This window comes from Lichenostomus cassidix, chromosome 5, assembly GCF_008360975.1.
Source record: "Lichenostomus cassidix isolate B80296 chromosome 5, HeHo_3.0, whole genome shotgun sequence".
In the NCBI taxonomy this organism is placed as follows: Eukaryota; Metazoa; Chordata; class Aves; order Passeriformes; family Meliphagidae; genus Lichenostomus; species Lichenostomus cassidix.
The window spans coordinates 39281221-39302884 of NC_139486.1; the positions used below are offsets into that span (position 1 = coordinate 39281221).

Here is a 21664-nt window from a genome sequence, read left to right on the forward strand (position 1 = left end):
TCATCGTGAAGGTTGCAACGAACCTGTGAGGAGGAGGCAAGTTTGTTTAAGTCATTGTATCTTTTAAAAGCATTTCGAGGCTCAGACCTCAGCCATACTTTCTTTTCCTCTAACAACTTCTAGAAATTCTGCTCAAAACCCGGTTTCACATGGTGCTTGTCTCTACACATCGGTAGCCCAAAGAATTTATAATCCATTTAGGGAGATTAAAAATAAAGCACAAAGATCTCAACAAGGATGTTACAGAAGTCCAGGTCTCGGCAGCCCGCGCGTTTCTGCGCCAGCACCCTGCGCTGGGGATGCGCCCAGACCCCTCACCGCGCACAAGCCGCTAGGGGCTGCGTCCCAGGACTGTTTCCGCCGAGTGGACATGCCGCCGGCAGCCCCGCTCCCGCTCCCGCCCCGCCGGCCCGGCTGGACACAGCGGCGGCGGCCGGAAGCGCAGCGCGACAGCGGTGGGTGCCCGGCGGGGCGGCGGCGCTGGAGCCGAGGAGGCCGGGACCGACGTGGCCGGCCGGGGGAGGCGGAGCCGAGGGGCCGCCGGGCGGGGCAGGCCCGCGCCGAGCCGCGGCTGGATGGCAGCGGGGCCCGGAGCGCGGCGGAGGCGGCGGCGCACGGTAACTGCGGCTGGCGGCCCGGGGGGCGCAGCCGGGGGTGCGGGGCTACCGCCGCTCAGCTGCCGCGGGGCGAGGGGGGACGGCGGGGGCAGCGACGCAGCTCAGCCCCGGGCGGCGGCGGGACGGGGCGAGAGGGGGCGGGCAGCGCCGCACGCAGCGCAGCCGAGTCCGGCTCTGGCGGGGCCCAGCCCGGCCGAGCGAGGGACAACTTTGGGAAAGACGTGGCGGGGAGCGCCTGGCGGAGCCGCTGCCGCCGGCAGCCGTGTCCCGGCCCGGCGGGACCGTGGGCTGCGCGCCGCCCGCTCCGGGGCTCCCGTGGCCGCGTCCCCCCTTGTAGCTCGCCTTTGCCGCCTCTCGCCGGGGCAGCGGAGCCGTGCGGCTGCCGCTGCGGACGTGCCCGGGGCTGCGAGCTCAGTCCCCGCGGGACGCAGCCCGGAAAGTTTTGGAAGTCCCTCCTCCGGCAGACGATGCCGCGAGGTCTCGGCGCAGGGGCTGCCCGCGGGGGGGGTGGCCAGGTCTGCGCGGCCACAGTGGCACAGGGACCCCGGGCGGCCACTTAGTGCTGCTCTACTAAGGTGCGTGAGCAGCGTTCAGTACTAATTCGCCCCGCGGCAAATATGTCTCACTTTGCATCGCTCAGCATTGTCTAATGGAAAAGCCGCGCTGTCTGTGCCATCCGCGATGCGAGAGACAATGACACGAGCGGGCCCGCCGCGTTGATCGCCTGCGGGGAGAGCGGGGCCGGAGCCCGGGCCGGGCTGGGCGAGGGCAGCGGCACTGCGGACGGGTTGGGAGCGGGGCGGTCTGCCCGGCCTGTGAGGAGAGAAATCCCACCTAGCCCAGAGGGAATGAACGCCGTTGTCTGGTCCTCAAACTTCCCTCTTTCGGATGCGGGATGGGGAAGCAGTCGCAGTCTCCCCAACTCCGTTAGTGTTTGGTCGGTTTCAAATGCTTTCCTTGCCAGCTCCTAGGTTTGCCCCGGGTCTGTAATTTGTTCTAATCTGTGATACGCCATTGTTTGCAACCCTGTTCATCCCCATCTTGTAGCTGCACATAGTGTCATTTGCAGAGTCTGTGCAGAGTGGTTTTTTTATGAGAGGGATGGGGCAAAAATAAGGGTCCTACCAGAGCAGTGCATTCCCTAGAGATGGGCAGTGATTCAGAGAGAAGGGACTGCTCAGGGAGTACTGGAGACCTTTTGTGCCTCTACCGAGGTCAGAGTTTCCAGGAGGAATTCAAAACTCTCCACGGGGCTAATGGAGGAGGTGGCTCATGTAGAATTTTTTGGCTGAAAATTATGCTTCCTCCCTGGAAAATAACTTTTTTCCATTCCATGCAGTACTCTTTTGCAACTGTAAGTCCAGGCAACTGGCTTCCAGGCAAAACACTTGTGAAAAATCCTTTTCTTCTGATTTTTTTTCCCCTGAACAGCATGTAAAATGTTATTATGTGGAAGTGAGCAGTTTTACTGAGACAGAGAAAAAACTATGTGGCTTGAGAAGGCGGTGTCTAGGAAGAGACTAATAGATAGAACAATAGTCATCATATCAATATTTTATTTTTTTCTTTTCCAGTAGGTTTTTGCTCTGGCATTTTAAGTTTTATCCACGTTTTCTCAGTCACTCCCTAGTACAGAGATGCCTGGTGAGCACTGAGAGGTGGGCAAGGCCCTGGGAGCCTCATAGGTCTCCTGGCTAGGTGTGCAGCTTCCTCTGCCCCTGCTTAGGGGTGTGTAAATGGCAAGTTCTCATTTATTTGTTCTTTCTGGGCTGGGAAAACCTAGTGGTTATTCCAGTCCTGAGGCCGTTGCAGAAGGAGCTGAGCAGACTTGACTGCTGAATGCTCAGACACGTGGTGCTCTAGACAGTGCTGCCAGTGATCATGGTCACCAGGCTGTGAATCAAGCACAGCTGGGAGCTGTGATCCCAGACAGAGTAATTGTCAAAACTGGTAAGTAAAGGACCCACTGGCTATTTTTCTCCCAGAGAGTTGCATCCTCTTAAATATGTGATAAACCCTTCTAGAGAAAACACATCTCTAAACTTGGTTATGCCTTGTGACCACAGATGTCTCTGAGAACCTGCAGTGCTTTCTCTAGAAATTTCTCAAGACGTTCACTGACTGGGTTCCTAAAACAGATGCTGTTGTCTAAAATTAAGGGTAGGCAGAGACTTCCTCCACCCTTTGCAACTGTAGTGACAGGGTGTTATTTTCCCCTTGAGAAGTTTTTTCCTACAACTAAATCTTCACTGCTTATTTTCTTCCTCTTAAGTATTTGTCATAGGAGCAACCAGTTTGAATTTAGAGACTTTGCTAATGTACTAATGAGATGGAGAGGCAAAGGGGTGGTAGAGATTAAAAGGTTTTTTTATGAGCAAATGGTTATGATGTGTTAGGAATAAGCAAATGCTGGGAATAGGCTCTAAATAATTAGCTGGACACGAAGAGCATTTCACACTGTCCAGGTGTGTCCTGGACAATACACCAAGTTTCTCACAGGTATTTTATAAACATGAGGAATTTATTGCATGAGATACAGGGTTGTTCTTGAGGCATGATGTAATGATGGTCAGGTTGCACAGGAGTAAAGAAACATGCTGTTTTTTCCTCATGTGAGTAACAGCAGAATAAAGACCTGTGGGCCACAGAAAGTTGACCAACACAAGTATGAGTTAGGGGAATCAGTTTTCAACACCTTTATACCCATTTATTTTCCACCACCGTCCCTTTTTGGAGGAACCTGATCATTTTTGTGTCTGGAAGAGGGACATGAAGCCAAGTATGCAGACCTTATCCAGAGGCTTGGAAATGCCCTTTGTCCTGTGTGCTATTGCCTCTCAGTCTCAAAGACCCTTTCAGGCGTACCTTGGGGCTTATGTGGGTTGTGAGCATGGAGAATGAAATACAAGAAATCGACCTGTTGAATCAATTGCAGTGTTTACTTTTCCAGATTGATTCCCAAAAGCTGTGGTAATGTTGCAGAAGAGGTTTGTGCTGCTTCCCATCATTGCTGAGCTGTGTGTTTGTTGCTTCTTCATAGGCATGTATAGTTGCATAAATTCTGATTTCTTTTTGGTGTGTTCCTTACAAAGTTCTTAGTCATTTTATAGGTCTAATCCTATCATAAAGGATGAGGACATCCATCAGGCCCACTCCAGGGTTGGAAGTGGAGTAGGGCTGACGGACTTCAAAGAAGGGATCTAATCTTCGCAATGAAATGGTGTCTGCATCAGCTCTTTCTTTTTCTCAAAATAAACCAAAAAAACCAACCCAAACCAACAACAAAAACCAGTGCTGGAGATTTTGCACCCTAGATAAACTGTTTCAATATATCATCACATTGGCACTATGTATATTTGTTTCTTGATGTCCAGGCTAAATATTGTTTACCATTTGAATTGATGTGGAAGAAAAGTTGAGCACTTTCCCCCTTTCTTGTGACTTTTAATGTATGCAGGCTGTTCTGTTCCTTTGGTGTTATCTTTTTAAGACTAAACACACCCAGGTCCTTCGGTCATTTTTCCAGGTCATGCTCTCTACACTCTAATTGTTGTTTCTTTCCGCTGTGATGTCTCACATTTTTGCATGTGTTCTATGAGAAAGAATATGTGGGGCTGTTGAAGAATATGTAGTCTGTTGGCTAAAGTCTCACCTTTGTGAGACCTACAATGTCACTACTACCATGTCCCAGGATGACATTAACCTACTTTGCAGCAACATAAGCCTGCTGGCTTGGAATTAATTTCTCAATCAGTATATGCTCTTTCTTTGTGACATGTTGGAGTTATTGTTCCATCATTTCCATTTGATTCCACACCTACTTCCCCTGCCCTTAGTTCACTATTTTGTACTGATTTTTACTGACATTGGTTTGATAGTAGGTTGTAGGTAAGTGTGGGGTTCCTGCAGCCAGATCAAAACACTGCAATAAGACACTACAAAATCCTAAGCTGGTTTAAACTAGCTGTGTTGAGGGGTTTTATTTTTTGTTTTTAGAAAAAAGTGATAGCATTAGGGGTCCTTGTGCAACTAGCCAAGCCAGTGTCTTCATTCATTCCTTCTTGCATCCCCGCTCCTGATGTCCATGGTCACTCTGCTTGGAGATTGGTGATCTCCTTCACAGGAACCATGGGATCCTGTCCCTTAATTTCTTTTTGATTGCTTTTAATTGCAGCTTGGCCTTCCTCCTGTGGTGTTTTTGTTCAGGGACTGAAATTAGCAAAGTGTTGAGAGTTTAAAAGTGAAATCAGGGACTGAAATTAGCAAAGTGTTGAGAGTTTTTCCTTCTCGTTTGTTCTGATGCTGCTCACTGATGGAGTCTGGTGTGAGCATGGAGAGGCAATTCTTCATTAAGGGGTGGGGGACAAGGGGCAACACCACCCTTTTCATCCACTGTGAGCCCTTAGATTGGCTCCAAGACCCTGAATTTTGTTTTGAGAATTTCAGGACCCTTTCTGTTTGGCTGTTACTTAATGCTTTGGTATCTTTATCAATTTCTTATCTTATAGGTAACTACAAACTGATTATTTAATTTGATCAAGAATCCTTCAGAGGATTGAAGTTACTGGTGTGTAACTTCTCCCACCTTTTTTTTTTCCTTTTATAAAGGTAGGTGAGGCATGATGCTTCTCCAGCCTTCTTGTGCCCTTCCCATACGCCTGTAAATTTTCAAAGATGGTCTCTAATGCTTCAGGGATTAGACTGGTTTCATACATGCTTTCAGGTGAATGCTGTTATTACCTCTCACTCAAAAGCTATTTTGTGAACATTTGTTACGTCTATCTTTTTCTAACCCACTATTTTCTCCCATTTCCAAATTAATTTTGCTTGTCACATTTCACTTTTTCTTCTGGATTCTAAAGGAGAATTTGTGCTTCAGCCTTTACATAATTTGCTTTCCTTCCCTGTTTGTCAATGAGTATAATTATCTTTATTTCCCTCTTCTAACATGCGCTCTTCTCCAGTTTTCTTGGGACTGCAGAGCTCTTATTAACAGCTGTGCTGATTTTGACTGAGACCATCTAATCCAGCATCCTTTTACAAAAGGATAAAAACAGGGCAAGCAGATACGGTATTTTTCAAGTCCCCTTCCAGTCCCCAGCTCCTCTCATATCAGGGAATTTTCTGAGTCTAATGTGAGCTGTTTAACCATTATTTGTCTTTTTAATACTTGTCCTGTCTTTTGATGAGTGTATGTAAAATTTTTTACCATTTTTGGAGAAGTGTGACCACACAAGTTACCTGCTGATGAAAGATCATATTTGTTTGTTTTGAAGCTGACCCTCACTGGCTCCATGTGGATGGGTGTCAGCACTTGTTTCTGACAAGGTGGTGAATAATTGACCCCATTCCTCATCTATTCACCACTCCTGAGTTTACAGACCTTGGTTACATTGCCTGTCTTGCATCCTAATTTATCCCATGGATGCTGTTCCATGGCAAAGAGAAGACTTACCTGGGTAGCATCCCTGGTCAATAACATTTTCTGAAGCCTTGGGACACTGAAGGGCAAGAACTAGGCTACTTGGAGTCCTTGTCCAGCCCACCTGAAGGGAAATAGTGAAAGCCACATGCTTTCCCAAGATGTCTGATATGCAGGTTCACACAACCATTGATAAAAAGCCTCTCTGTCGTTTAGTACTCTGTTGAAGTAAGAAAGAGTTTCAGGTGGTCCTCATGGGTATTCATACCTGTGCTAAGATGCTGAAGGGAAGGGTCGGTGTGGCCAAGGCCTTTCCTCTGGGATGGTGGAAAGGAGGGTTGAGCGTGTTTTCAGGACTGCTTTCCCCTTCTCTTTTCAGAGATTGGTCAGCCCGGCTGAGACCACTTAGCAATGACAAAACAAAAACTTCTGCTTGATGGGACACTCTCCTTGTTTCTGATCGTGGCCTGTGAAGCTCAGCAGCTCCCGAGGAGTCATGCTGCTGCTAGTTCTGGTTCTCTGTGTGACAAGGAGGCAGACTCCTGGGGACACCTTTTCAGCAGCGAGCGGCTGGATGCTTGGATCTGTTCCCTCATCGGTTCCTTCATGGTGGGGCTCAGTGGGGTCTTCCCCTTGCTGGTGATCCCCCTTGAGACAGGAGCTGCGCTGCGGTCAGAAGGTAAACCTGCCAGCTGCATTGGCCTTTCTGAAGCCAAATGTCCTGGGATGTGACAGAGCAGCACAGTGGTGAACAGAACCAGCTCACAGAAACATTGTTCTCTAAAACGGGAAGTCTGTGTTTGGTGCTTTAGTCCATACCTGTGAATTTGAAAGGGAGTCCTTTGGCAAATGTAAGCCCTGGGTAGAGCTTGTACAAAGAGAACTGTTTTTCACCCTGCGTGGTCCTGGACCCTCCCACACACTGCTGTCCCAGCCAAGTGGTGCAAGGACTTTTTCTTGCACTCTATTTGGTTTGTGCTCTCTCCTTTGAAAGCTTACTTTGCAGAATCTTCCAATTTGGGTTTCTGTGTGCAAAATCTCAGCTGGAGATGTTTTGGCTCCTGGCTGACAAGTGATCAGTTTTCTGCTTCTTTTTTCTTTTATTTTTCCTTTAGCTGGGTCACACCGTTTGAAGCAGTTGTTGAGTTTTGCAATTGGTGGACTACTGGGGAATGTGTTTCTGCACCTGCTTCCTGAAGCCTGGGCCTACACATGCAGTGCAACGACAGGTATGAAAGCCTTATGTGCCTGGAAGCAGCTTGTGTTATGGCTATTGCTACATTTTGTGAGTCTGTTCAATCATTAAAGCCCAAGACCAGCCAGTCTGGGTCAGCCCAAAAACTGGTCTAGGCTGGTATCCTATTTCAAGCAATATATAAGAGCAAATGCCCTGGGAAGGATGTAAGAATAAAAAAAACACACAGGTATTGCTTTATCATTGTACTCAGCAGTCCTCCAAAGGCTTTGAAATTAGAGGCTTCCTCAGTTGGCCATGGTTTCTTTATGTTTAGTAACTTGGAATGGTTCTCTCGTCTATCAGCTTTTCCTGTCTTGCCCTGAACTCCTATAATTCTCTGTTGATTTCCCTTTGTCCTCCCTGTAAGTAAAGGGAATGCTTCTTTAACCTGATGGGAGGTTATGAATGTGTACGTGGTCTTGTACATTAACGCATGCACTATCTTAGCTGGTGATCAGGTGCGTCTTTTTTACAAATCTGCCCCTCTCTTGGAGGCTTTGATTTATGGGAGTTCATGTTTTTCAATCTTTGCTCCATGAGAAATCATGGAACATTTTCTGTAGAGCCGTAATTAAGATTGGAGGGTGGGGCAGGGGAAGAAAAAGCAAATGCAGGTGACAGAAACTTGTGTTTGCCAGCAAACTAAACACTGTTTGAGTTGGTATACACCTTGTGGTATCAGTGTCACTCCTTCATCCCTAGATAGCCAGGGTTGCTGAAACCTGTTTGTATGTTTGTATCTCTCTGCTTCAGCAAACTGTTATCATAAAAGGCAAGTGCTGCTGCATCCCACCTGTTGAAAAACCAAGAAGTCATTTCCTTGCTGAAAATGTGAGAGAGGGAAAATCATGCCCTGGGTTTCCCAGGCTTTCTTGCACCTATGTCCTGGGGTTTCAAATCTGGTGGGCCTTTAGTCCTCTTCTCCCTCACAGCTCTAGCACTGTCAGCAGAACCTGCTGTCCTTTTTTTCACTGTTTTCTACGGTGGTTCCCAAATTACTCTGTCTTCTGCTCAAGCTTGTTTGCTTCTGCCAGACTGTCCTGAAGCTTAAAGGTTTCCTTGACCCATGTAAGTCCTGTTACAGAGTCATTCTGTTCTTACATTTCAATGCAATTTCTATTTCTGCAGCGAGGCTGAATGGATTATTATCTCACAAGCTTGGCTGTAATTGAAAAGAAAGTTTATAGCTTTGGGCTTAATAACTTGCCTAGGTGTGGCAGAAAGGGGAAGGTGAGTCTGTAACTCCACTAATGGCAGATTTCATGTCAGGGCTTGCTGCTCAGTAGGTATAGCTGCTGAATTTTTGTTGATGTAGTATTCACTTGCCTCTGGAGCTCAGGGAAATTCCCAGTGTTGTCAGGAAATATTCTGGGTTGAGCTAGTGCAGAAGAAGGGATGGTAGCTCTCACTCTGAGTGTCACAAGATGATGGTATCTGTTAGATCAAGAATGAGCAAGTTAAACTAATCTGCTTTGAGATATGTTTACTCCTCTTACCTCACAGGGAGTTTTCCATTGTCATTTATTGTTTCTTGGAACTGTGTGAAAAAATGTGTACTCAATAGAGACATGAAGATTTTTCTTTTGTCCTTCAGGAGAAGGGCAGAGCTTTCAGCAGCAGAAGCTTCTGGGTCTCTGGGTGATCATTGGTTTCCTGACCTTCCTGGTGCTAGAAAAGATCTTCTTAGAGAAAGAAGAGGAGTATCCTGGTGTGGTAAGTTACCAGCCTGAGGGGAGGGAGTGCTCTTATATTTGAAGGTCTGTACTAAACACCTCATCTGCCCTATCTGACAGATATCTGACCCTATTCTGACAGCATCAGGAAATGATCCTGTAGCTGTGAGTGCCTTGTCATTGCCGTTTGGGAGTTTTTGCCACTTTTTTGCCACTGGTCTGTAGGAGTAGGTTTCATCTTCAGGCTTTTGTTTGTGGTTGTAACTGAGATTTCTCACTTCTGGTTTGGTTTTGTTCTTTATGTGGTAAGTGTAAAAGAGAGCTTCTCTTTTATGGGGGCTGGGAGCTGGAGCACTCTGCAAATGAGACTTCTGCTCAAGTAAGCTTTGAGGGTTGCAGCTTGCTGATGCATGTTCCACTGACCCATCATGACTAATTCTCCTTCTGGGTCCTCAGTTGGGACAAAGGCCAGCTTTCTTGAAGATGTTTCTTCTTGATTATGGCCTGGACCAGATGTTTGTTTGGGTAACCTTGTGTGGTAGGAGTTTATGATTGGCCAGGTGATTCTAAGTTCAGAGGAGTCACCCAGCTATAAAGGGGAGATGTAGACAGAGGTACCAGAGGGTAATTCCAAGGTAGAGGAAAACACCTAGTCTTCAGACATCTGCACAGCTCCTAGTTGTAGCTCCTTTAGACTGTTCAGTCCTTGCTTTGCCATGACTTTTGAGAGGTGAAACTGTGGGTCAGGCACTACATAAGAGCAATTAGGTGTTAATTTTGAGTCCGTGTGAGACTTTATTGCCTGAAAGGAACTTCATATTCTCATTTAGAGAGACGCTGAAATCCTAGATAAATATCTTCTTGTTTGGAAGATGATGATGCCAGCCATAGAATAATTCTGTAAACATAGTTACTCTGATGCACTGGGGAGAACAAGATTTTTTCCCCCCATCTCTTGCCCAGAAGTAGTTGTATTTCTCTGGGCAGCAGCTGCTAGCAGGAGGGGCAGGCTTAGTCCCTTGTCTTTCTAGTGGAACCTGACTCCTGCCGAGGGGCTGTGACTCCAGTTCCTCCTCTTTCTGCTTCTCTTGAGGACTGAGAAGTCTTAGCTCTTGTTGTCTTTCAGGGCAGATGTCACAATGCTCTCTGAATCTGGCAGTTGTTAATGAACCGGGGTCTCAAAGCTGCTGATTAGCATTGTTAGGACAAAAAGATTACGGGTGAAGGTTGGATTTCTGATCTTGATTCATGCTCATTCATCACTGATGAAAACTCAGTGACAAGTTTGTTTGCCCTAATTTAGGACTGTGATTCCAAAGCACCATCTGGAAAGATCCCCAATGGAAGTGGTTGCCCCCTGCCGAAGGTGGCAGGCCAGTCCCAAAGAGCGCGAGCTCAGTGTAATGGCTCCTCCCTCCAGTCTGGTCCAACAAACAACAGAATCAAGGTAAGAGACCCACAAACTCACCTTTGCTTTTTAGTCAGGAATTGTCTGAGGAAAGAACTGTGCCTAAGGGGGGAGCTCAGCATTTGAGTTGTGCTTAATTTTGCTCTGTCAGTGTGTCTGTCCTGGTCACAGCAGGGAGGAAATAGCAGACTTGGAGAAAATCTACCCTGCAGCTTATGCAGAAGAGGCAAAGTTAGTATTATAAAGGCAGAAGTCTGATGATGTGTGTTTTGGCTGAATTCTGATACCAAAATACAGAATTTCATGTTTTGTTACTCTGTATTTTACAGTTAATATGTCTTTATTTGCTAAATTTTTTGCACCATGATATCTCTGTTCTCTAGTGCCTGCATTGTACTGATTGTGAGTTGCACTTTTCCTTTTAAGACACCTTTGGGAAGTGTTTTGACACCTTTAGGAAGTGTGTTGAAGCTACCCACTGTAGAACTTAAAAGTTTGGTTTCTCAGATTATCAGTTTTTCTGCTGCCAAAAAGGTCTTCATGTCCACTTCTGTCTCTGAACCTGCATTTCCCATTGCTTCCTTTGCACTGGATCTCATCTGACCTCACAGTGAGTGTATTCAGGGAGCTAAACAGGCAAAGAATTTGCTTTTCTACACCCACACACCCACCTCCCACCCCCTGGTCTATTTCTCTCCTAACTTAACTTCTCGAATCAGCTTGGCATGTAGACAGGCAGCCTGTAGTGCTGGGATAAGGGAGATCAGCAAGCTCATAAGATTGGAGGTGGAGGAGGAAAAGGAGTCCTGTTCCATTGGGAAGTGGATAACCTTTACATTAGCCTTGCTTTCAGCTGAATGTTACTATCTTTGTACTGTGGAAAACCCTTGTCTGGGTGAACATTACAAGTGAGAGAGTAAACAACCACTTTGGTGAAGAAGGACCTACAGTTTGAGTTTGAAAGCCCATAAAAATGTGCAAGATTGTATGAGAGTAACTATGACCAGAACGTGTGCTTGCATGAACTAGCCCAGAGCTGGATATGTGGTCAGTCAGAGGCTTTTCAGTGTTTCTATTTTAAATCTGTTTTGCTGTAACTTTGTAGCTCTTCCTACACATGAAAGTTACGCTGAGGTCACTGAGTATTTTTGACATCTGTCACATTCATGTAATTTGTACATAACACTGCCCAAACTGCAAGGTGCCATGTGGATGTTTCTAGAGGTGATAGTAGTGAAGACAGCAATATTACTGGGTTATGAAACACTGTGCCCTAATTTTGGAAGGGTTTATATAAGGAACTATAGACTACCGATTTCAAGTAGAAATTAAACACTGATAGGGAATACAGCTGCTCAGGGCATGGTCCTATTATAAAAAATAATAATGTAATTAATGCTAATTAGTATGATTTTATGTAAGATAAATTTTTATTAACTAGACATTTTCCTTGCCTTTTATTTGGGCATAACTGTTTAATAAAGGTCATGAAAAATGTATATAAAAACATAACTTTCTCCCCCATTCTAATAAATTTTGCTAATATCAGCTGTATTAAAAATCTGTTATTCTATGTTATCAAGAGGGACTGGTTTAATGCAGCCCCCCTCAAATCTGTTCACTGGTGGGTATGATTTGTCTAAGTCATTACTTATAAAAACAGTATATCCTCACATTTGCAGGTACTGCATTACATAAATGGCACATTGTGACTGCATGAAGTCAGTGATAGCAGCTAAACTGAGTAACTTCTTCAAAAGTGCTGAATTTTTAACAGGTTTTGATACATGCAATTATAAGGAATAGATTAAGAAAGAATGCAGATCATATTTACAAGATAGGGATAATTTCTAGATAGTCAATGCCTTGGAAAAAGGTATGAGAATTAGAGTAGGAAATTTTCTGAACTCATTCTTCCCTTATGATGCTACAGCCAGGAGGATGGGTGTGTAGGAAATAATATGTAAGAGGAGAGTTGAGAATTCCTCTTTCTGTATAGGAGTAATGAAACAGCTATCTGACTTTTTCCAGTAGTGCTGTTCCAAATATCCAAAATGCTACTGCTAATTTGTAAAAGGGTCAGGAAAGAAATAATATTCTAAATTTGCAGTAGATGATAAGTGGTTTTGTTTAGCTCTGTAGTCATGTCAGGTCAAGGGTGACTTAGAGTGTAGAAATACCCATGTAAGAGGAATGACTAAATTTGAATAGTTACAGTTACAATAGCAGACTAGAACTTATAGACAACTCTCTAACTGCAGGTGACTTGCCAGTGGATCAACTTACCTTAGAGATAGCAGTTTTTTGGTCATTTGTGAGTTTTAAGCTGTGGTTTAAGCTGCTCTCTACGGAGTACATTATAGGTTAAGAAACAATGATCTTAGTGCAGAAATTAAATTCTTACAGTTGTGTTATGTGGAAGGTTTAGACAACCATGGGGAGCCCTTCTAGCTTTAAAATCCTAACACACCTGTTCAGTTTCACAGACAGTTGTCGATATGCATGGATTAGAAACTAAATACTTAATGGGTGTAGTTTTAACTTTCTACCTTTTGATCATATAATCTGAATATTTTAAAAATCTTCCTGGTAGGGTGGAAATTATCAAACCTACCAAGATACTCCTGCGTTGTTAGCCTGTTTCCTTAGGCAACAACATAAGCAGTCATTCCATCTGTCTGTCCATCTGTTCTGCCCTTCATTTTCAATAACTTTTGAACCCATAATTAATTTTCCTTGAGTTCAAGAAAGGATAGGAGTCTCGAGGTGATCAAATTTCTGCAAGTTCCGTAAAAATCAGCATGACAGGAGAGGAGGAATGCAAACTGCTGCCCTGTTGAAGGCTGCTGTCAGAACTCGGGTGTGGCGTGCTGCCCGGCAGATCTGCTCAGCTGCAGCTTGGCGGGTGAATCTCACTGCCTTGGCCTGCTGGGGATGTGGTGCAGGCTGGGCAGGGGACAGGCAGGGAACAGTGTTGCTGGAAGTGACCAGAACCAGAGAAGGTACTCTTGAGGAAAAGAGTGAAATTCATAGCATGACAGATTGTTTTGGTTCTACTATTCACTCAGAAACCCCTATTTTTTCAGCAAACAAAAAGGGAAGGATACCATTTAAATGAACAAAGTCACCCTTCAGGGCTTAATGATTAGTAAGTTGTAATCAGTTGACCATTGCACACATACATATTAGAACTTCTGCTTTTTAGCTGCTGCTAGAATCTGTCCTAGCTTGAAAAGAGCAGGAGGGAGTTTTCCTTTGCACGCAAACATAGGTCAGTTCTGTCCCTCATTGCAGCCTTTATTCCCTCAACAAGTAAAAACATTTTGTACAGTACTTTTGCCTTGCTTATTCTTTCTTTCTGCCTGTGGCACGTGGGGTCCTTGTTGATTTGTGAAGTATATTTTATTATACAGTGACATTAATTCTGAAGCATGAACAGAAACACTTCATCTGGCTGTGCTCTTTATGAGCAACGAGAACATCCTATTAGGGATTCGCAGAATGTAAATGTCAGAGGCTCATAACTGTCAAATCAACCCAATTTATTTCTGAGCACTCCAAAGCTTTGCTTCTTTCAGTGACAGCATTTGCCCAAGCCACTGACAACAAAAAGTCATAATGTTTTAATCATGAAGTCTATTTTTTCCCTATACGGTGGTATAGGAAAGCATTTTTGTGTAAAACTTCTGTGAGTAATTATTATTATCCTGTGGGGAAAACGCCACCACGTAAAAAACAACATGAAAAGGAGAATTTTAGACAGTCATATTTGGCTGTCTAGGAATGAGAGTAGGAAGAATGAGAAGTAAAACCGCTGCATTCTTGGGTCTGCCTGCATGCATCTATTTGTGTTTCCTTTCTTATAAAAACAAGCAAGGATCTTCTTTTGCATTATTTGTGGAGATGTTACTTAGATTATTACTTAAAAGTGGGCTTTTCTTAATCCTTTATTTATATATTTAATCACCAATGCACTTTAAAAAATTTAGAGACTACAAAAGTGTCCAGAGATAGTGCAGTAAAAGTGCCTTGCAGAAAGGTGGTGCTTTGGAGAGAGAGATTGGACAGAAATCTCCTGAGCTATGGCATACAAATGACAGAAAGAAAAGATTCCCCGAGCAGAGTTGATAGAAACAGGGAAGAGCGCAAGACTAAAAAGAGCTAATGAAATCCATCAGCACTTGCGCTTGTCCAGCTGAACTTTGGCTTCTGATACTATGATGAAGTAAGATGTCAATGCTTCACAGTCTCTATACAGTCTCCCCACTCACTGGATACTGCCCTGTATCTGGAGTTCTTGCAGTCCAGAGACAGCCTGATACATGGGCTAACATCTGGTTTAATAATAATTTAAACTGAAGTGCCAAGTTGTGAACTGCAGTATCTCAGGATGCACACATAGTAGTTTTTGTTGAATATGATGGGAAAAAACCCAAAGACCTGTGAGCTGAAGAGCTGGGGTGATAATCACTTCAGGTCAAATAGTCAGATTTTGTTCGGAGATGACCCTAGTTAGAATGATAGGGAAGTCTAACATGGAGATGGACTTCTGACAAAGGCAGCTGCTTTATGCTTATAATTTTAAGGAATGTGTTCATATGCAAATGCTGATACATGCTATCCAGCCTTCTAGTAGGTGGCTTTTTGGTGACTGTCATCACTATCTTCTCTTTTGATTCTTTGTTAAGGGAAAGCAAACCCACAAGCATGAACTTTTTTGGTAAAATGTTTGAAGATTTATTCAGTTATAGAAAGCAATTCCAGCAGCATTTGTTCTGTTGCATTGTTCTTGCCAGCTCTTGAGGAGGAGATATTTGACAGTTGGATATTAAAGTACATAACTTGAAAACAAGATCAAGTCATATTCAAAGCCAGTCACCTGTGTAAATTAGTCAGTGTTACCTAAAATTGGTTCAACTTAAATATATTCTTGCATTTTGGTTTTCTTCTTTTTCTTTCTACTTTTTCTGTTTCTAGAGCTTTTTGTCATTTATATAAGGCAATTATTCTGATCTCAGACAATACTTGCCTACCCTAAAACTTACTCTAAAGCAAAAAATTACACTTAATTTGTACTCAAACACTGATATAGTTTAGGATCTTCAGCAGAAGTATCGTGTTCTGACCTTTCCCATCTGATCATGACTGCTTAACCCATGTCTAAGCCAGGTGCTTTCTTTTATCTTCTCATGTGTCTTCCTTTATCAGGAGCTCTTCATTCTCTTTGCAGATTAGTGGATACCTCAATCTGCTGGCCAACACCATTGATAACTTCACACACGGCTTGGCAGTAGCAGCCAGCTTCCTGGTCAGCAGAAAGGTAAGGGTTCTGTCCCCAGCTGTGTTCTGAAATGGAGAGGCCTTGTCTCAAGTGTGATACAGCATGCAAAACAGCCAAGAAATGTGAAGAGTTCCTTCCTACTTTCTGGAATTTTCTGAGAAAATGCAGGCTACAGTAAAACCCAACCCTATCCTGATCCTCTGATGCAGAGCTTCTTCAAATTTGGGACATGTTAGTCATTTGTACAGGCATTAGGGGATGAATTAGTTCTTCGACCCTCATCTACTCAAAAGGCAGTCTAGAAATAACATTATGAGGATGGTCACCTGAGAAACAGGGACATAGACAAGGCAGAGATGTTTAATACATTTTTGCTTTGGTCTTCAACACTGATGATCGGCTATGGGGTTCCTGTTGCCCTGAGCTGGAGGACTATGACTGTGAGAATTATAAACTCCCAGTCAACCCTACACTTGTGCAGGATCTGCTGCTCCAGCTGGATCCCTGTAAGTGTTTGGGACCTGATGGGATTCATCCAAGAATACTGGGATTGTTTCCTAATCGCTTTCTCTCTGCTACAGGTTGGGTTCTTAACCACAATGGCCATTCTCCTGCATGAAATCCCACATGAGGTGAGAGGGCTTTTTATCCTGCCATCATGAGGGGGATTACAATGTGTTTCATCTGCTAAGAGGAGGTCTGGGTCTGGGTAACATTTTCTTGTCCTCTTGAAAGCTGCTCCCTCTGGGAGACTGACAACATGGAAAACCAGGGACAGTCTTGAAGCACCGGCCTTGTTGTGAATGGCCTTTGTGACTGAGAATTTAGTATTTATGTTTATTAACTGTCAGCTCTTGGGTTTTCTTAGGTTGGAGACTTTGCAATCCTACTTCGGGCTGGCTTTGACCGCTGGAGTGCAGCCAAGATGCAGCTTTCCACAGCTCTTGGGGGAATTCTAGGAGCCTGCTTTGCAATATGTGCTCAGTCACCAAAAGGAGCAGGTAAAGTTCCCTGGAACATCTGTAGGAAGTGGGGGGAGGCAGTGCTTGTCATCCCTGTGTATCTTCTTTCCCTTTTGTGTTGTGGCTCTGTCTCAGTAATAATCAAAGCGTTCTGTATTTATGCAGGAGAAACAGTAGCCTGGATCCTCCCTTTCACTTCTGGAGGATTTCTGTACATTGCCTTGGTAAATGTTGTGCCTGATCTCCTGGAGGAAAAGAATCCTTGGTAAGTGTTCCCTGCAGCAATTCTTGCTGCCAGGGGGCAGGGATATAACCCCTCCCTATGCCTGTTCTGGAAGTGCCTGAATGCCAGCTTTCTAAATCCTATGGACAATGCTAGAATCAAAGTAGACTGCTGTGCTATCTACTGCATTTGTGGGACCACAAAGACCCTCTAAAATGTGAGAGCCTTCCCCTGGGTGAGTCCCAGAAGTTGTTCAGGCACAGTACATAGCAGGGCCAGCTAAAACCAGTTCCTTGGAAGCATGTCCAGTAAGGACACCACTGCCCAGTCTCTCTTTTCAGCTTCTGGCATGTACTGGTATAGGGACTGTCTGAATCAGGGCCCTGCAGAGGTGTGTATGTCTAGTAACCATGTGGGAATCCATCCTTCACATGCTCCTCTCATCCCTTTCTGACCCTATGCATTAGTTCAGCCTTCTGCAACCTCCTTTTGGCAGCAGTTTGCAGAGTTTCACTGTACTGTGTTAAGTGATGCATCTTATTATTTGGTTCTTACACTTTTGCTTATTGATTTTTTTATTAGATATCACCGTGTTGCTGTTTGAGTAGAAAAGTAATAATTTTCTTCTCTTTATCATTCAGCATTTCATAGTCTGTCATTGTATTCCACCTCAGACATCTCTCTTTTGCACTGATATATATACTCCAGTACAATTGGGTTTCCCTCGTGTATTATTTTAGTTTCTGCAGTTTAATTAAGGCTGTAGCAGGTCCAAATCCAGTTGTTCCACAGTAAAGGCCCTCTCAGATCTGCTGGCAGAGCTGCACCTGAATGTTCCCTCCTATTTTAGTTGTAATAAGACAAGTAACTTTAGTAGTTTAAATAAGATGCCTTGGCTTACCTAGTTAATTTTTATTGATATGGTGCCCCAAAAACCAGCTCCATAGTTCTATCTGAGGAGTAGGAACCTTTTGTAGAGAAATGTTAATTTGGGTTGGTAACCTCTTGTGCTGGCAGAGGTTGTTAGCAGAATATGCAGAGGTGGGAGGCACACAGTCACTTCAATCCAGCATAAACCTGAGATAGTGCTAAAAGAATGGCCAAATTTATAATTTATTTTTTCTGTAACTGTACTTGTTAGCTGGATGAGGTCCCTAAAGTGTCTGTGCACATGCTGCATAAGTGCTGGTTTCCTCGTGAGTGAAAGGACATGAATATGTATCTGAATAGCTGCATGACTGAATCAGCTTAAATTGATTTTGAAGCCTGGAGCTGGGCCTCCCAGCTTAGTGGAAAAAGTACATGTCAGTTTATAGACAACTTCTTTGCTTGGAGTGCTGGGAAAGTCTTCTCATCTGTGTTAGTGACTTCATACAGCTGTCGTGTTCTCCATGTGGTAGATTTGGAAGGACAAAGAACAAAGGATTTGAGAACCTCTTTGCTGCTGCCTATGGGGATTGGTCTATGGCTCCTCCTAATTTTGCTGTTTCTTTCCCAGGAATTCCCTGCAGCAAATTCTGCTCCTGTGTACAGGCATTACAGTCATGGTGCTACTCGCGCTCACAACTGAGTGACCTCTGCGCAGACCTCATGATGCCTCCCAGAGCCACCACAGTGACTCTGAGCTTTACAAAGCAATAAGGAACACTAATGTTACTTCCTACGTGTGTGCGCGCAGATCTGGCTGCTAGTATGAGAAGCAGGTGACAGAGAGGTCTGGCTGTGCAAGACTTCATTCCCTGGCTCTCCTATCCCTGTTCTGCTAAATCCACACATGAGGGCTTCTGTTCTTTTTTTTTTGTTTGGTTGGTTTTCATGGAGCAAAAGATACACTGGGCAGAAATGAACTGAACAACTGCTCCACAATGAATGAATAATGTTTCATTCGGTTCATTCTGATGGAACTGCACCTCCCAAGCTCTTGTGTGAAAACAACAGAGGTGATTCCTGTAGCTGATGAAGATAAAGGATTTTTCCTACCACTTAAAGGGCTGGAGGCAGAACAGGCATGACAAAGCAACAATAAACAGCTTTAGCCAGAAACCCCTACCCACGAGAAGTTAATGGTGCTATGAGATAGAGGGGAAGAGACCCTTTCCAACGTGATCTCCAGCTTTTCATTGACACCACTTGTTCCTAAAGGTAGTACTGGCCTCAGCAGTCCAGCTCTTTTGGTCTATTTTGTGGTTGTTTATGTTGACATTGAGCCAAAAGCTTGAGGCACTATAGGGTAGGTCACTATGATTAAATGACTCAACTTGGAGATTACTTCCCTCAGCCCTAACCACTCCAGTAGCCAGCAGAGCCCAGCTGTTTATCTAATAAATGATCAGTAAATGTTTCTTCCAGTGCCATACTACCAGCTCACATCTGGAAGGAAAGCCACGTAGCTGTTTTGACTGAGCTCTCTCCTCATAAACATTAGCTGAACACGCTTCTGAGCCTGCTTTTGAGACCAGACTCATGCACCATCTGCCCCACACTGTGTTTCAGAGCTTTCTTGAGGTGTAGCATGGTTGCCCTGCCCAGCGGGGTACAGCATCCCTAGACTGACATGGCAGAGGTGCTTGAACACTACAGCCAGGTCAGCAGCTGATAACTCCTGGCTAGCTTTTCCTCTGCTCAGTGTAGATTATTTAGGAGTATGCCGTAGATGGTAGCCTATTTCTGGGGTGCTTACCTCACAGTGGAGTTCATCTGTTGAGGATGAATGAATAAGAAATAATACTGACAGCCCTTAAATGGGAAGGCTGAAACTGCTGGTGGAAATATTTTTAAGTAAGGTGAGAAAGGGATATGAAAGGGTGACAGTAAATATGCTTTAAGCGGAGTTTTCTGTTATGTGATGCTTGGGATAAAATTTTTGGCAATTTGAGACCAATAAAAATAAATAAAATTTCTAGTGCTTTCCTACATCCCAGCTCACAAGGCTGACCAGGCCATAATTCCACAGGGATGTTTTATTGCCACAGAGATGTGCACAATTACTAGACCATCCCTTCTGTAGAGCTTATCCTCGCTTTGCTTAAATTTGTTTAAAAACAAATCTGATTGAACTAGCGGAGTCACTGAACACAAAACAGGTGCCACAGTGTGATTTGTACCAACTTAGGTCAGTCTTTTAACAGCTTTTGTAAAGCAGTACAGCTCTCCAGACTGCACAGGGCTCGTGCCTTATCGAGAGGGCTCATGCCTTGAGAGGGCGATTTGGGTCAGAGCAGCAAGGCAGGTATGCTGCCCACAGCAGAGGCATTACTTCCCTAAGAGATTCCTGAACTGTTGACACAGTTCTTTTTTATGACAGCTCCTGTCCTACTTTTCAGTGAGTGCTGGAGAGCTCATGCTTGCAGTTCTGTCTGCCCAGGAACTGCTGTCTGAAATTTTTTCAGCTTTCCTTACCCAGGACTTACATTAGTAACTAGATTCACTGCAACAATGAGGGAGGCTTAGTGCAATTGTTTTATTCCTCTTTACAAAGTTGCCTTCCTGTGCCAACTACTCTCTATCATTCAATTGTCATGAAGTCTGAAAGTAGCATCCACTTCCTGCTTTCCTGGAAGGATGATTAATCCAGTTAGCCTCCAGGGACTGGGGGAGTATGCCAACCCTCTGGTTCTAGCTTTGGGGGTTCCTCCTGCCCAGGGACTGCAGCTAGGCAGACTCTGTAATAGGGCTCTGGAGGAAGCAGGCTTGCACAGAAAGATGTGCCTGCTGTTTCTCAAGATTTCTTTCCCAAAATAAGGCTGGCATTTAAGTTGAGGCATTGCCAGGTGAGTGCCCATGAGTTGGCGTTGTTGCATCAGCACTGAGCCTTGCCAAGACTGAAAACCACAGTCAGGATTTTATACTCAGCGTTCAGGAATGTGAAGTGGATGACACTGAAGAAAGAATTTCTGAGCTGTTTTTCTTGGCTGCTATCACAAGCATGGATAGTCTGTGGTTCTTGGGAAGATACCCTAGTAGGAGGTTGCATGGGGCTTGTGGGAGGGAGGGGTTCAATGGATTTCCACTGCATCAGCCCTGGGGCTGAGGATTGAGAGCCTTGGGAGGAAATGGAGCATCACTCCACTACATTTGTCACTTTTGGAAATGCAGAGAGAATTGTATTTTCTAGCTCTATTTTTTCAGCTGCTCTTATGCATTTTCCCCCTTCATCTGTATTGGTCTGCTCTGCATGGAGACAATAGAGATGAAATAAATGGTTTTCCATGTTGATTTGTGTTGTTGGGTTATTTTCTTTGGTTGATTTGGACATTTTTTGAAGTTCCTACTTTGATTTAAAAATCCAATTCAAATTTCATTTGAAGTACAGAGACATATCTTCAGGTTAGTCTAGAGCAATCTGGGCTCTGTGTTGCTGTCAGACTTCCCTCAGATTTTCACAATTGAAAAAAATTGTTCTAATTCAGTTTCTTCTTTCTGCTGTCACGGAACTATTGTCCAGGAGCAGTGTGGTAAAATCATAATTCCTGACTGCTGCTCTAGGTTCACTGAAAAGCATCACCAAGTAAGTTTCTCCTCTTTCAGGGGAAAACTTGCATGGTAACTGCTATTCAGAGAGTTTTGCAGCCGTAATTGGCTGCAAAAATTTGTTATTTTTTGTTAATCAAAAAACTTCTAGGGTTGTCTGGTATCAATTAACACTAAGCTGGATACCTGCCATGAAGGACAAAGGTGCACTCATCAAAGGTTGTGTGTAGCAATTGCCCAGAAAGGACTAAAAGGAATTTCTCTACACTTCAAAAACGTGGGTTCAGAGCATGTCTTACACCACACTTCATTTGGAAGATTTTCAGCTATAAATGGTGCATGGCTCTCTCTTCTTGCCCAAAGTCTTCCAT

The 21664-nt window shown here is 44.3% G+C and overlaps 1 protein-coding gene across 3 annotated transcripts; it reads left to right on the forward strand.

Moving 5' to 3' along the window:
* Nucleotides 1-485: 485 nt before the first annotated feature.
* Nucleotides 486-21036, forward strand: SLC39A13 (solute carrier family 39 member 13). Of its 3 annotated transcripts, XM_085062585.1 has the most exons (11): nt 515-617; nt 5126-5225; nt 6419-6718; nt 7155-7268; nt 8871-8989; nt 10253-10396; nt 15588-15677; nt 16220-16270; nt 16507-16639; nt 16766-16865; nt 18322-21036. In XM_085062585.1, exons 3-11 carry the CDS (start codon nt 6451-6453, stop codon nt 18395-18397), a joined length of 1095 nt encoding a protein of 364 aa, XP_084918711.1. In that variant the 5' UTR covers nt 515-617; nt 5126-5225; nt 6419-6450; the 3' UTR covers nt 18398-21036. The 3 variants fall into 3 exon arrangements, with proteins under 3 accessions (XP_084918710.1, XP_084918711.1, XP_084918712.1); XM_085062584.1 differs by lacking the exon at nt 5126-5225 and having other exon boundaries at nt 486-617; XM_085062586.1 differs by lacking the exons at nt 515-617; nt 5126-5225 and adding an exon at nt 1175-1192.
* Nucleotides 21037-21664: the final 628 nt, after the last annotated feature.